This window comes from Trachypithecus francoisi, unplaced genomic scaffold (genome assembly GCF_009764315.1).
Source record: "Trachypithecus francoisi isolate TF-2019V2 unplaced genomic scaffold, Tfra_2.0 Lachesis_group5, whole genome shotgun sequence".
NCBI lineage: Eukaryota > Metazoa > Chordata > Mammalia > Primates > Cercopithecidae > Trachypithecus > Trachypithecus francoisi.
Genome location: NW_022681470.1, coordinates 15,154,129 through 15,167,200, shown reverse-complemented (window position 1 = coordinate 15,167,200; position 13,072 = coordinate 15,154,129). Strand labels below are relative to the sequence as shown.

Below are 13,072 nucleotides of genomic sequence, written 5' to 3'. Positions count from 1 at the left end.
CGACTATTAGAGAAACAAAATTTGAGCATAGGTTCCTTAGTCTAATTTCCACTCACAACAAATGAATTTTAGACGCTAGGCAGTTGGTGATGCGACCTGGCCCTGGAGTAGAAAGTGAAACCATGCATCTCGAGACATTTTGTTAAATACGTGCACACAGCGTTAGCATAACCTGATTATATCACCAGCCATTTGTGTCAGGATACTGTGAAAAATGGCATCAGGACTTCAGGATTACTTCCATTTCTTTCTTTGTTTCGTGAGGGGAAAAAATGGTTGCTTTTCAGGATTTAACTTTAATTCACTTTAGGTTTGACCAACCTAATACTTAAAAATTCCTGATAGTATTCTGGTTTTAGAACAGGCATTTGTCCTGGAGGGGAGAGTACAGACAGCTGATTTGCCTGGCACCTTTGCATTGTGAGAGTTTCAGTTAGACTATGAATCAGAGTTTAGTGGATGAAATAAAATTACTAATTTTTTTCAAAGGTGAGTCCAAATAAACCCCTGAAAGTAGGCTAAGCAAAAGAAGAATGTGATTAATGCGTATGTCTGTAAGTAATGTGGTAATTAGCCTAAGTCTGTGTTAAACCATGCATTTAGATCCTCTTTTCTCCACCAGACTTAATTCCCTGCTGTTTACCCATCCTTATTTGGAGAAAAAAAAATCCAAAAGAAAATTTTGTCTAATGAGGCTTGCGTGGAATCTCATTTTTTTTTCCTCTTTTGATAATGAAAACCTTGGCACTGGCAGAGATTTCTCTTGCAAGTTCCTGGACACCAGGATTCCCACAGAGAAACAGGATCTAAATGAGGCTATAGTTTTAGAACTTAAAGGACTGTCATTTATTATAACTGATTTGTTTCTCTGAGAATGCATTTTGTATAAAACCATACCTCAAACCTTGCCTTTGCCTCGGCAAAGGCCTAATTAACAGAGGCAGAAAGGGTTCCCGGGCTGGTCTCCCAGCTCCACAAAGGGACGAGCAGATGGGACACTGTGCCAACCCCGCTTTTGCCTGGCCACTCCTCTGCCCTCTTTCCTGTGTCTTCACCTGCTCTGGGGAAAACCACCTCACAGAAGTCAGGAAGGGGTACTGGGCACACCAGGCTGGGCCCAAGATGTGTACCAGTTAAAGCAAATAATTTGGGATTTCAAATGAATTCCAATCCTCTAAAGTTGAAATGCAGCCAGCTTAGGGAGGTGCATCCTTGGTGCTCCTTCTCAGAAGTCACATGGTGGAAAGGTTCTACTCCAGACTTCCACACAGGACCAGCTTTGTGTGTGGCAGCCGTTGGCTCCAGTTCTCCAGCCCGGATGCTGCTCGTCTTCACCGGAACTCTCTTCGTGTCTGTGCACACCCCCATTCAATTCTGACAGCCTCATCCAGTGGACCCTTTTATGATCCCCAAATGAGGGACAGAGAAGTTACCATTAAACTGACCCAAGTTGGTAGCTACTAAGTGGTGAAGCTGGATTCAGACACATCTTCTGAGTGTAGAGTTCACCATCCATTTCCGGCCTCTTAGTACAGGAAAAGTTCAATCAATGTGGAAACAAAAGAGAAACAAGAGGAGCAAATCAAGAGGGGAAGGAAAATAGGAAGTGGGAGGAAGGTGAGGAGGCTAAAGCTGAGAGTGTAGATAGCTCTGGGAGTGTAGCTCGGTCAGTCAGTCATATAGCTGAGATGAACTCCGGTCTAATAACCCCCGGCTGAAAGCTTTTCCGGTTCTGCTGCCTTCACTTAAATGAAAACTGCTCATCTGTTTATCGCTCATTCTACTGTAAAACTATTTTAATAAAAAGAATGAACAACTGATTCAAGAATGTTACACATACACATGTACATTTAGGTATGCATCCACGTTTTTTTTTTTTTTTTCTTTGAGATAGAGTCTCACTCTGTCACCCAAGCTGGAGTGGTGCCATCTTGGCTCACTGCAACCTCTGCCTCCCGGGTTCAAGCAATTCTCCTGCCTCAGCCTCCCAAGTAGCTGGGATTACAGGTGCCTACCACCACACGCAGCTAATTTTTGTACTTTTAGTAGAGACAGGGTTTCACCACCTTGGCCAGGCTGGTCTCAAACTCCTGACCTCATGATCCACCTGCCTCAGCCTCCTGAAGTGCTGGGATTAGAGGCGTGAGCCACTGTGCCTGGCCTAAGCACATTTATATGCACAGACACTTGTATATACACACATATATGTATATTTTAAAATTTGGAAAATATTGAAGCACACATAACCAAACATCATCCACAATGTGTCCAATTTTACAAAGTGATATAAAGGAGCTAAATTTCCCTCTACATTGCAATCCTCTCTATTAAATTTAAACACTTTAGTAAGTTTGGTATCTGTGTTTAGTAACTTCTCCTCTGTGTATGTATGTGTGTATATACAGGCATCCATAAACATGTAATTTTTAATGAAAATGTATTATAGATAATATTAAATATAATATAAACATTATATATCATTATCTGTACCTCATTTTTATTATGGTCACAGAGTATTCCACTGTATATCAAAATATTTCAAACTGTTTTTAGAACATCTATTATGTTTCAGATATTTTTACCCTAAGTGTGTGGTAATAACAGCAATTTTCCCCGGTGATTTCCAAATCACTTTTTTTTTTTGAAATGGAGTCTGGCACTGTCCCCTGGGCTGGAGTGCAATGGCGTGATCTTGGCTCACTGCAACCTCCGCCGCCTGGGTTCAAGCAATTCTCCTGCCTCAGCCTCCTGAGTAGCTGGGACTACAGGTGCCCACTACCACGCCCAGCTGATTTTTTGTATTTGTAGTAGAGACGGGAGTTCACCATGTTGGCCAGGCTGGTCTCGAAGTCCTGATCTTGTAATTTGCCCGCGTTGGCCCCACAAAGTGCTGGGATTACAAGCATGAGCCACGGCGCCCGACTGCAAATTGCTTTCAAGTGCACTTAAATTAGAGAGATGGTATGTAAGTGTTTAGTAAAATGTAGAAATTAAAAATGAATATACATCGTCCTGTGAGGTAGTGAAAAAAGCAAGACGTGGAAAACTATTAAATATTTTCAAGTTTTAAAAGACAACTGTAACCAAAGTGTTGTCATGACTGAGCGAAATTGTGAAGACCAAAAAGTAAATAAATAAATTGTGACGACCAATGAAAAATTAGTTGAAATTACAATTTAAAAATATATGATGTTTGTGTCTCTAGTTCCAAACTTTAACTGATTTGGTTAAAAAATTAGAGTACTAAGTTCATTTTAAGTTACATGTTTAGTTTGGTGTCCCCTCCCCAAATTACAATGAAATCCTGATTGTTGCAAAATGCTAAATAAATAGATTAAAAAGTAATCAAATCTTTGCTGCTAATTTACCTCAATATCTTTTCTGTTAACTTACTCCACTTTTCTTGATGTTTTTATGATCAGAGAAAGAAACTTACCAGAGATTGCATGAAATAAATAATTTTCTCATTGTTTTCATGTTTTGGGTAAGGTAGTTTCACAACTGATAAGATTCATTTAGCTTTTTTAACAAAGCCAATATTGGTTAATATGATCGTTGTGGTTGATATTGTTAATAATGTTCTCTTTAGTGACTTCAGATGAAAGCAATAAAACTTGGGGCAGGAACACAGTCTTTCGACAAGAAGAATTTGAGGACATAAAAAGGAATTTTAAGAAAAAAGGTTGTACCTGGGGACCAAATTCCATTCAAATGAAAGAAAGAACAGATTGCAAAGAAAGGTGGGTGTGTGGTATCTGGTGGTATTCATTGAATAATGTGACAAATCCATTCCTGTGTTAATATCACATCAGCCAGACTTTCAAAAAGCAAGTAAATTAATACAGAGATTTACAAATATCAACTTAATTTTCTAGGATGAATTTATCATGCCACATTAACTATTATTTAGTTAAGCAGTTAGAATGTTTCTGAGATTTTTTTTTCCTGTCTCACTTTCAGGTATTATTTGTACTTTGTCAGCCCTTCAAAACTGAGTACAAATGTGTTCTCTTTGCTACCTTAAAAATATTGTTGGCCTGTATCCACCAAAACCTAATTGGTGTGCTGTGTGCTTCTGTCTTATGAAAAGAAACATTTTTCTCTTGTAGGATAAGACCTCTCTCCGATGGCAACAGTCCTTGGTCAACTATCTTAATAAAAAATCAGAAAACCATGCCTTTGGCTTCATTGTTTGTGGACCAGCCAGGTAAATGTGTTTCTGGAGGTAGGATTTGCTTGAGCTGTCCTTGGCATCTGATTGTGCTGAAGCTTTGCTTTTATAGTCTTATGTGGTCATTAAAGTAGCAGAGGGGAGATTAGCAAGTAATGGCATTTCTTACAGCTTTACTTACATTCAGAAGTTATTTTCCATCAAGTCTTTATGGCAGGAAGTAATTAGGCTTCACGTGGTTTTGGGAATTTGTAACTCCTCTTCCTTACCAGAAACATTATTATCATAATTAATTATGTAAAACCAAATTAGTATAGGAAATATTAGATGTAAAAATACAGACCCCCCCTGAAAGTTCTGCTGAGATTAAGGGGTATCGCTCCTTACTATAGTGCCACCTGTTGACATGATGAAATCCAATGAAGCAGGTTAACTATGAAAAACTCACAAAAACTAGCCAGCATGGTGGTGCTTGCTTGTAATCCCAGCTACTCAGGAGGCTGAGGCAGGAGAATCATTTGCACCTGGGAGCCAGAGGTGGCAGTGAGCCAAGATTGCACCACTGCACACCAGCCTGGGTGATAGAGTGAATGAGATTCCATCTCTAAATAAATAAATAAATAAATAAATAAGAAAAACGACTGCTTGGAAAGTTTTACATTGGAATTTCTATTTAATTTAAATGAATCATAATGATTTACTTTCGATATTCAATATTTGTATTCAGTATTCAGCATTAAAAGATTGAAGAGATGGGCCGGGTGCAGTGGCTCAAGCCTGTAATCCCAGCACTTTGGGAGGCCGAGATGGGCAGATCATGAGGTCAGGAGATCGAGACCATCCTGGCTAACACAGTGAAACCCCGTCTCTACTAAAAAATACAAAAAACTAGCCAGGCGAGGTGGTGGGCGCCTGTAGTCCCAGCTACTCGGGAGGCTGAGGCAGGAGAATGGCGTAAACCCAGGAGGCAGAGCTTGCAGTGAGCTGAGATCCGGCCACTGCACTCCAGCCCGGGTGACAGAGTGAGGCTCCATCTCAAAAAAAAAAAAAAAAAAAAAAAAAAGATTGAAGAGATGGAAATCATTGAAAAACTTCAAGCATGGTTACTAACACATAAAATAAAATTGGTCTTTATACTTGATCATTTAGGCAGACTCTTTGGTCCTTTGATCAAATTAAGGATGTTTTAGCAAGACACAATGTAAATTTCTTGAATTTGTTATTGCTACTGTGCTCAATTTCACAAGCACCTTTGCACTCACTACCCGGGTTCAGCTTCTCCTTCTGAAGGTTCTCCTTTATGAAGGAAAAGGGAGCTTGGGTCAGCAATGTCAGGGAGTGGAAGGAGTAGGAATGGAGGAAAAAGAGGGCACCCCAAACAAAAGGTACCACAGGGAAGAGCACAGGGTTCTTTGGAGAAAGAAAGCTGGCATCTCAAATTGTTTAGATCAGCTGTCCCCAACCTTTACGGCACCAGAGACCAGTTTCGTGGAAGACAGTTTTTCCATGGACCAGTGGGGTGGGGATGGTTTCAGGATGATTCAAGCACATTACATTTATTGTGCACTTTATTTCTATTATTATTACATTGTAATTCATAATTAAATAATTCTACCACTCACCATAATGTAAATCAGTGGGAGGCCTGAGCTTGTTTTCCTGCAACTAGATGGTCCTACCTGGGAGTGATGGGAGATGGCGACAGATCATCAGACGCTAGATTCTCACAAGGAGCAACCTAGATCCCTCGTATGTGCGGTTCACAATGGGGTTCACGCTCCTGTGAGAATCTAATGCCACTGCTGAGCTGACATGGGGTGGAGCTCAGGTGGTAATGTGAGCAATAGGCATTGGCTGTAAATACAGAAGAAGCTTCACTCACTCACCTGCTGCTCACTTCCTGCTGTGCGGCCTGGTTCCTAACAGGCCATGGTATCAGTCCATGGCCTGGGGTTCAGGGACCCCTGGTCTAGATCATCAAGCACGTTTAGATATACTAGGATGTAATGTTGGAAAAAATTACAGATGTTATTTGGAAATCAGATTCATGAGTTGGTTGTGTAATTATGCACTGTTAAGCACATACATGATAAGAATGTTGGCTTCCTCTGAAGCAGGTATAATTTGTAACCTTCGGGATTCTGTAACCTCTTGGGAGAATCTTCTATTTTAATGGTCCCCAAACTTCAGTAAAGGCTTGCTGAAACACAGACTGCTGGACTCCACTCTCCAGAATTTCTGATTCCATAGTCCGGAGTGGGCCAATGATTTACATTTCTACAAATTCCCAGGGGATGCAGATGCTGCCAGTCCAGGCCACACGCTTTGAGAACCGCTGATCCGCTTCAGAACCCTTAGTTTACACACAGGAAAGCTGTAGATAATGGAGCCTGACACATGTATATAGGTGAAGTGAGGAAAAGAGCACATTTGGTGACATATTTAGTGATTACGTGCCTATAGTTGTGCATATTTGTGTTTTGATGACTGTTTCTACGATAGTGTCTAGTATTGATCATGATGAAGAAGAGCTTCCCGAAGCATAGGAAACAGCAGATGGCTAGCTTGCTGGTTCATCTGCACGGAACCTTAAGTTGTAGGGCCATGGAGACTTGTGCCATGGAGCCCTCCTGGATAAATCATTTGCAAAAATGAAAAGGGCTGCATGCGTTTTGATTTAAAATATGTATTTATTATATTTTAGCTTTACTTTACAATCTTGTTTAAATGACTTTTACTGTAAAGTGATACTACAGTGTGTGTACTTATACCTTAATTTAGGGTCCTGTGAAGAGCCAAAACTTTCCCCTGATGGATTAGAACACAGAAAACCGAAGCAAATAAAATTGCCCAGTCAGGCCTACATCGATCTACCTCTTGGGAAAGATGCTCAGAGAGAGAATCCTGCAGAAGCTGAAAGCTGGGAGGAGGCAGCTTCTGCGAATGCTGCCACAGTCTCCACTGAGGTGACTCCTATGAATAGTCTGAGTAGATCCCCCCAGAGAAAGAAAACGGAGTCGGCTCTGTACGGGTGCACCGTCCTGCTGGCATCAGTGGCTCTGGGACTGGACCTCAGAGAGCTTCATAAAGCACAGGCTGCTGAAGAACCGTTGCCCAAGGAAGAGAAGAAGAAACGAGAGGGAATCTTCCAGCGGGCTTCCAAGTCCCGCAGAAGCGCCAGTCCTCCCACAAGCCTGCCGCCCACTGGTGAGGAGGCCAGCAGCCCACTGTCCCTGCCACGGACAAGTGCCCTGGGCATCCTCTCCACACCGTCTCTCTCCACAAAGTGCCTGCTGCAGATAGACAGTGAAGATCCACTGGGGGGCGGTACACCTGTCACTTGTGACTCTGAGATGCTCATTCCAGATTTTTCTCCCACTGCTCCAGGAAGGGGTCATGAGCCAGGCCTCATGCCAAGACTTGACACTGCTCGTAGTGTATCAGGAAACTTGCCCTCTTCCTTCCTAGAGCAGACATGTGGGAATGTACCTTACTGGGCTTCTTCAAAAGATAGACCATCACATCACAGACGGACCATGTCTGATGGGAATCCAACCCCAAGTAGGTTGCATGAATTAGGTAAAAGCATAAAACACTGCTGTGGAGATTAGTATGTGAAACAGTATGGATTTACGATTTTATCTTTTCCTGGGGGTGACATTTAATAATTTGTTTTTACTGTTTATGTAGATCTTAGAATCTTACCCTTCTCTTATTTGATTTTAATTTAACTATGATTTGGACTCTGGGAAAAGTGTAATTGAAGTTCAGTAACTGAAACCTATACTAGCATATCACAGCAGAAAGAACACACGGAGAATAACCCCCCAGCCCCCTCACATTACGAAAAGGACAAGCCAGCTGCCCCAGTTAGAACCACGGGTGAGTGGGAGGGCTGGAACTGAAACTGGCCTTTCGCCTCCTACAGGCCTTGTCTACTCCACTGCTGCACACATCATTGCTCAGAACTGCGTGTAGCAGGTATATCAGCTTGCTAGGGCTGCCATAACAGAGTACCGCAGCCTGGGGGGATGTTCAGCAGAAACTCATTGTCCAACAGTTCTGCAGGCTGGAAGTCATATCAAGGTATCTGCAAGGTTGGTTCCTTCTGAGCTCAGCCTGGCTTCTTGACTTCTAGACAGCCATCTTCTCCCTGTGTTCTCAAACAGTCTTCACTCTGAGTGAATCTGTGTCCTAATCTCTTCTTAGGACATCAGTCACACTGGATTAAGGTCCACTCTAATGACCTCATTTTACCTTAATCACCTCTGTACAGACCCTATTCCACATACAGTCACATCTGAGGGACTAAGGGTTAGGGCTTCTGCTTAGGAATTTTGTGGGGACACAGTTCACCTCATGACAGCAAGTATTACCCTGTTGATGTATGTTACACCAGACAGTTCCATGAGGTGTATATCCAGATATGGGAGCTCTGAAAGAAAAGAAAATCCAATTTTTAAATAGTTTTTTTAGTCTATTCAACAAGAGAGGCTTGGGCAGAAGGCAACCAGTGGTATTTCCACAGCACTTTATAGATGTTAAAATCCTTGGACATAAATTGTCCCTTAGTTTTTATGGCAACTGTATTATATGCAAGAGAATTCAAACTTATGGAAAATTAATGTTATTCAGGATCACACAATTAGGAAGTAGTGGTGTCAGAATTTAAACCCGGGATCTTTCTGCTGTATCACAGTGTCTCACTCCTCCTCAATGCGCTGTTTTTTCCATTCCTAAAATTCAGTGAGTATTGACGTGACTGGATCATGGTATCATGTGCTAGAATATACTCAGCTTTGAGATTTCTGGGGTTAAGTGGCACTTAAATACGACATTTGAGGAGATAATATGGGTACTTTGGAAGAATGGGATTTTGAGTCATAGGACAAAGGTTCAAGTTCTAGTTGTACCATTTGGTAAGTTTGTGATGCTGGGAAAATTATGTAGACTGCTTTCTTGTTTGAATGTCTTAAAAAACATTGTAGTGCCATGGTTAATGGTATGGAAGCTATCTGGGCTCAGATCTCTGCTCTGTCACTTATATACTGAGTGAATTTGGGCAAGTCACTTAAACATTTTGTTCCTTAGTTTCTTAATCTATAAAATGGGGACAACAACAATATGTGTATCTAATACTATACTTACCTAATCTCTACAATTGAGATTGTGGTAAAAGTCTCTAAGTGCTCTGTAGAGCTTGAGTATTATTTATTTTGTAGGTGAACATAATTACAATAACCTTATATACTTGTCATGAATATTAAGTGAGGTAATATATACAAAAAATGCTTTTTAAATTTTAAAATGCCATACAAGCATTGGTTATAAAGCTATATTAAGACAAATTGCTTCCATTTTTATAGTTTTCTTTACTTTTTAAATATTATATCTGGATATTATATATGCCATATTATTGTTCATCGCCTTTAGATAAATTGGTTTATTATCTTTCTGTAGGTCAGTATGTATTGGTAATTTATAATTGCACAAGGAAAAATTCTAGCACTGTAATCCCATATGAAAGCATATTTTTCTCTAACTTATAAGCCAATAATTATTTGCTAAAGTGGTAATAACATTAGTCAGTCCTTCGGTACAAACAAGAAAAGAGGCAACATGTAAAAGTCCAACCACTTTTCAATTTTCATCAGTTTTGTCAAATCATAATCTATAGTGAAGTTTAATCATGTTGACCATCATGTTTCTTTCTAACTGCATACTGTCTTGGCTTTCTCAACCAGCTGGTGCAGCTATTATCTCAATCACTGGAGCCTCTGCACTGCCACTCTGCCCCTCACCTGCTCCTCGCAGTCACCTGCCAAGGGAGGTCTCACCCAAGAAGCACAGCACTATCCATATCATGCCTCAGCCTCGCCCTGCCTCCCTGAGAAGCCGCTCAGATCCACCTCAGGCTCACCCACAGGCAGCAGTGTCTCAGCTGGCACAGGCTGCCTGTGTAGTGGGTCGCCCAGGACCACATCCCACCCAATTCCTTGCTACCAAGGAGAGGACTAAATCCCATGTGCCTTCATTACTGGATGCTGACGTGGAAGGTCAGAGCAGGGACTACACTGTGCCTCTGTGCAGAATGAGGAGCAAAACCAGCCGGCCATCTATATATGAACTGGAGAAAGAATTCCTGTCTTAAATTAAGTGCCTTACTGTTGTTTAAGCATTTTTTTTAAGGTGAACAAATGAACACAATGTATCTACCTTTGAACTGTTTCATGCTGCTGTGTTTTCAAAAGCTGTGGCTATGTTACTAAATTAGTAAGGTATATCCAACTTCTCAAACAATGTATATGATTGCTGTTAGCCATGTCTATTGGTTTTCCTCTGGATTCTTTTCTTATAACTTGGAATACACAAAAGTGTAAAACAAGAGATGTGCACCAGTGAAAACTATGCTGGGTGGAATTACCTTCAGCACAATGTTAATGTTTTCGTTTTCATTTATGTCTTTGTCCATTTGTACACAACAGAAATTGTAATGAGCTTCACTATTCTTTCCTTCCTTTTTTTCTTTTTTCCTTTCTTTCCTTTTTCTTGTCTTGTTTCGTGTTTTTTTCTCTTTCTTTTAGTTTCTTTTCTTAATTGTCATTTGTGCAACAAAAAGCCAAGAAAGAGCTTTAGTTTCTTGATAAGAATAATGTGATATTAGTAAGTAAAGGCTTTTAAAAGTCTGATGACTGGAATAGGTATAGAGTTCTGTTTAAACTACCTAACCTTGGCTGTGGGCCGATAATGCATAATATGTCCAGTTCTCACTTACATTATGCAATGATATTTCTCCCTGAGGAAATTATATGGAATGTAACTTATAAAAGCTTTACTGAATTTAAGTTATAAACATTTTATTCATTAGAACTCCAAAATAGATGTTCAAAGTTCAATCCTTGCCATTTGGCTGAGACCACATGGTGTGCCCCTGAGCGAGGCTAATCTTTACATTTTTCCTATAGAAAACATTTTTCCTTCATCCGTAGCCATTTATTTGACATTCAGAGGTGGAAAGCTTTTTCATTCTCCAGTAGGACTTTTAAAAATTGTTACAGATACCTAACTCTTCACAGATACCATGTATTGTAAACAGTCATGTGTTTTAATTTTATTTTTCTCTTTTTGAATGCATAATTATCCTAATAATCCCAAAGACACTGACAACTCAAGGAACAGCAGTACAGTACTGTTAGAAGTTAAATATGTTGTTGTTATTTCACATTTCATTTAATTGTGGATAAATGTTAGACATCTGTTGAAATAAGCTTATATGGTGGAAATGGCAACTATATTATGAATTATTTTCAGAAATGGACCTTTGAATAGCAGATCAGGATTTAAATAATAAAATTATTTATGACTCACTTTTATGGTCATACATATATGACACAAACCTGGAGTTATTGGTGCAGAAATGGCTACCGAGAGCTCGGTAAATTTGCCTGAGTTTCTTACGTTAAATGTATTGTGCTTCCCTTTTGCCTCTAGAATATGGCTCTTTAGAAGATGGACAATCGATATTTAAGTTTTTCCAAACAATGAAAAACTAAATTAAAAACATCGCTTGATATTTCATTCAAAATTGCACCTTGCTAAAGGTTTACTGAATAACTGAAATGTCAGCAATTTAAAATAAATTCAATCATGTGTAATAAAATATCACCTATCATAGAAGAAAAGGAAAATCATATTATTTGGCAATTTTGAAGCATTGTGGTTGCCTAACAGGTATATCCAGCAGATGAGAAACAGTATGAAAGGATTGTATTTACATGGTGAGTTTTGCCCCTAGCAAAACTACGTAGCATTCTGGATTCTTGCAGTAAAGTCTCAGGTACTTAATACATTTTCTTATTTTATCATCCATTCTATGATTCGGCTTCACTTTGGGTGGTTATTGAATTATGTAACAGAGATTTGGTTTTCCCAACATGTTATCACGTTTGAAACTATGATTGCTTTGTATTCAGTCCGTTTGGAGCACATAGCTTCCAGCTTAAGGGTAGAGGAAATATATACCTAAAATGATCAATATATGAAAGAAAAAGGATAGAAACTATGTCCTCAGTTTTGCTTCTACCAAAACATCTCCTGTATGTGTGTGCATGTGTGTTTGGATGTGTGTGCATGTGTGTGCATATTAGTAAATATGTATTTGCAAGTGTGTGTTGGGGAGTATATGTGATCTAGGTGTTTGTTTATCTCTGTTATTCCTCTTTAGCTTTATTTTAGTCAACTCTACATTGTGATGAATTTCAAAATGAAGCTGTATTAAAATGATTGCAGTATAACAATTCAATCTCTCATGTTACTGCAGATAGTTCACTTTTGCTGCAATCTATTGTACATTTGCAATTTTCTGTGTTAGTAAACTTAGCAGAATCTGGTTATTTATTTTTGCGTAGGCTTAATGTTCACTGAAAGATAAGCCAATTACTGTTAGTAAAAAATTAAGGTGCTCCCACTGCAGAGATTTAAGGCCTGGGCCTAATGTGCTGTATTATGAAGCCTTGTGACTGAAAAATATGTTTACATATGTTGTCTATTTTTTTAATAAACTTTTATAGCTGGTCTATTTGCTCAGTAGCTTTGATCATCTGATTATTGTGACTATAGTTTGCAATGGTTTATTTTGTATTCAATAAGGAAAATTATGTTAATAAAGATTATTGTTTAATAAGCCAGGTATTAACCTGCTAAATTTATTAAATTGAAAATCACTAAATGAGTCTTTCAATTAAATACATCAGAAAAGGTAGAATGAAATGTTTTATTTAAAATTTTTTTGGTTTACATATGCATTGAAAGGTTGTATTTCATGGTGAGCCTTTTGCAAGTCCAGCTTTTCGGAAGACACACTTTTGCACAGTGAAATTAGGATGTGAAAAAAATCTCAGT

At 39.4% G+C, this 13,072-nt stretch overlaps 1 protein-coding gene across 1 annotated transcript in view; it reads left to right on the top strand.

Moving 5' to 3' along the window:
• Nucleotides 1–12,760, top strand: part of MAP3K21 (mitogen-activated protein kinase kinase kinase 21) — a 55,694-nt gene extending 42,934 nt beyond the window's left edge. The window contains exons 7-10 of the mRNA XM_033196625.1: nt 3,590–3,740; nt 4,110–4,207; nt 6,953–7,732; nt 9,916–12,760. Of these exons, the coding sequence (XP_033052516.1) occupies nt 3,590–3,740; nt 4,110–4,207; nt 6,953–7,732; nt 9,916–10,322 (1,436 nt within the window). The 3' untranslated portion in view covers nt 10,323–12,760. The remainder of the gene's footprint in view (nt 1–3,589; nt 3,741–4,109; nt 4,208–6,952; nt 7,733–9,915) is intronic.
• Nucleotides 12,761–13,072: the final 312 nt, after the last annotated feature.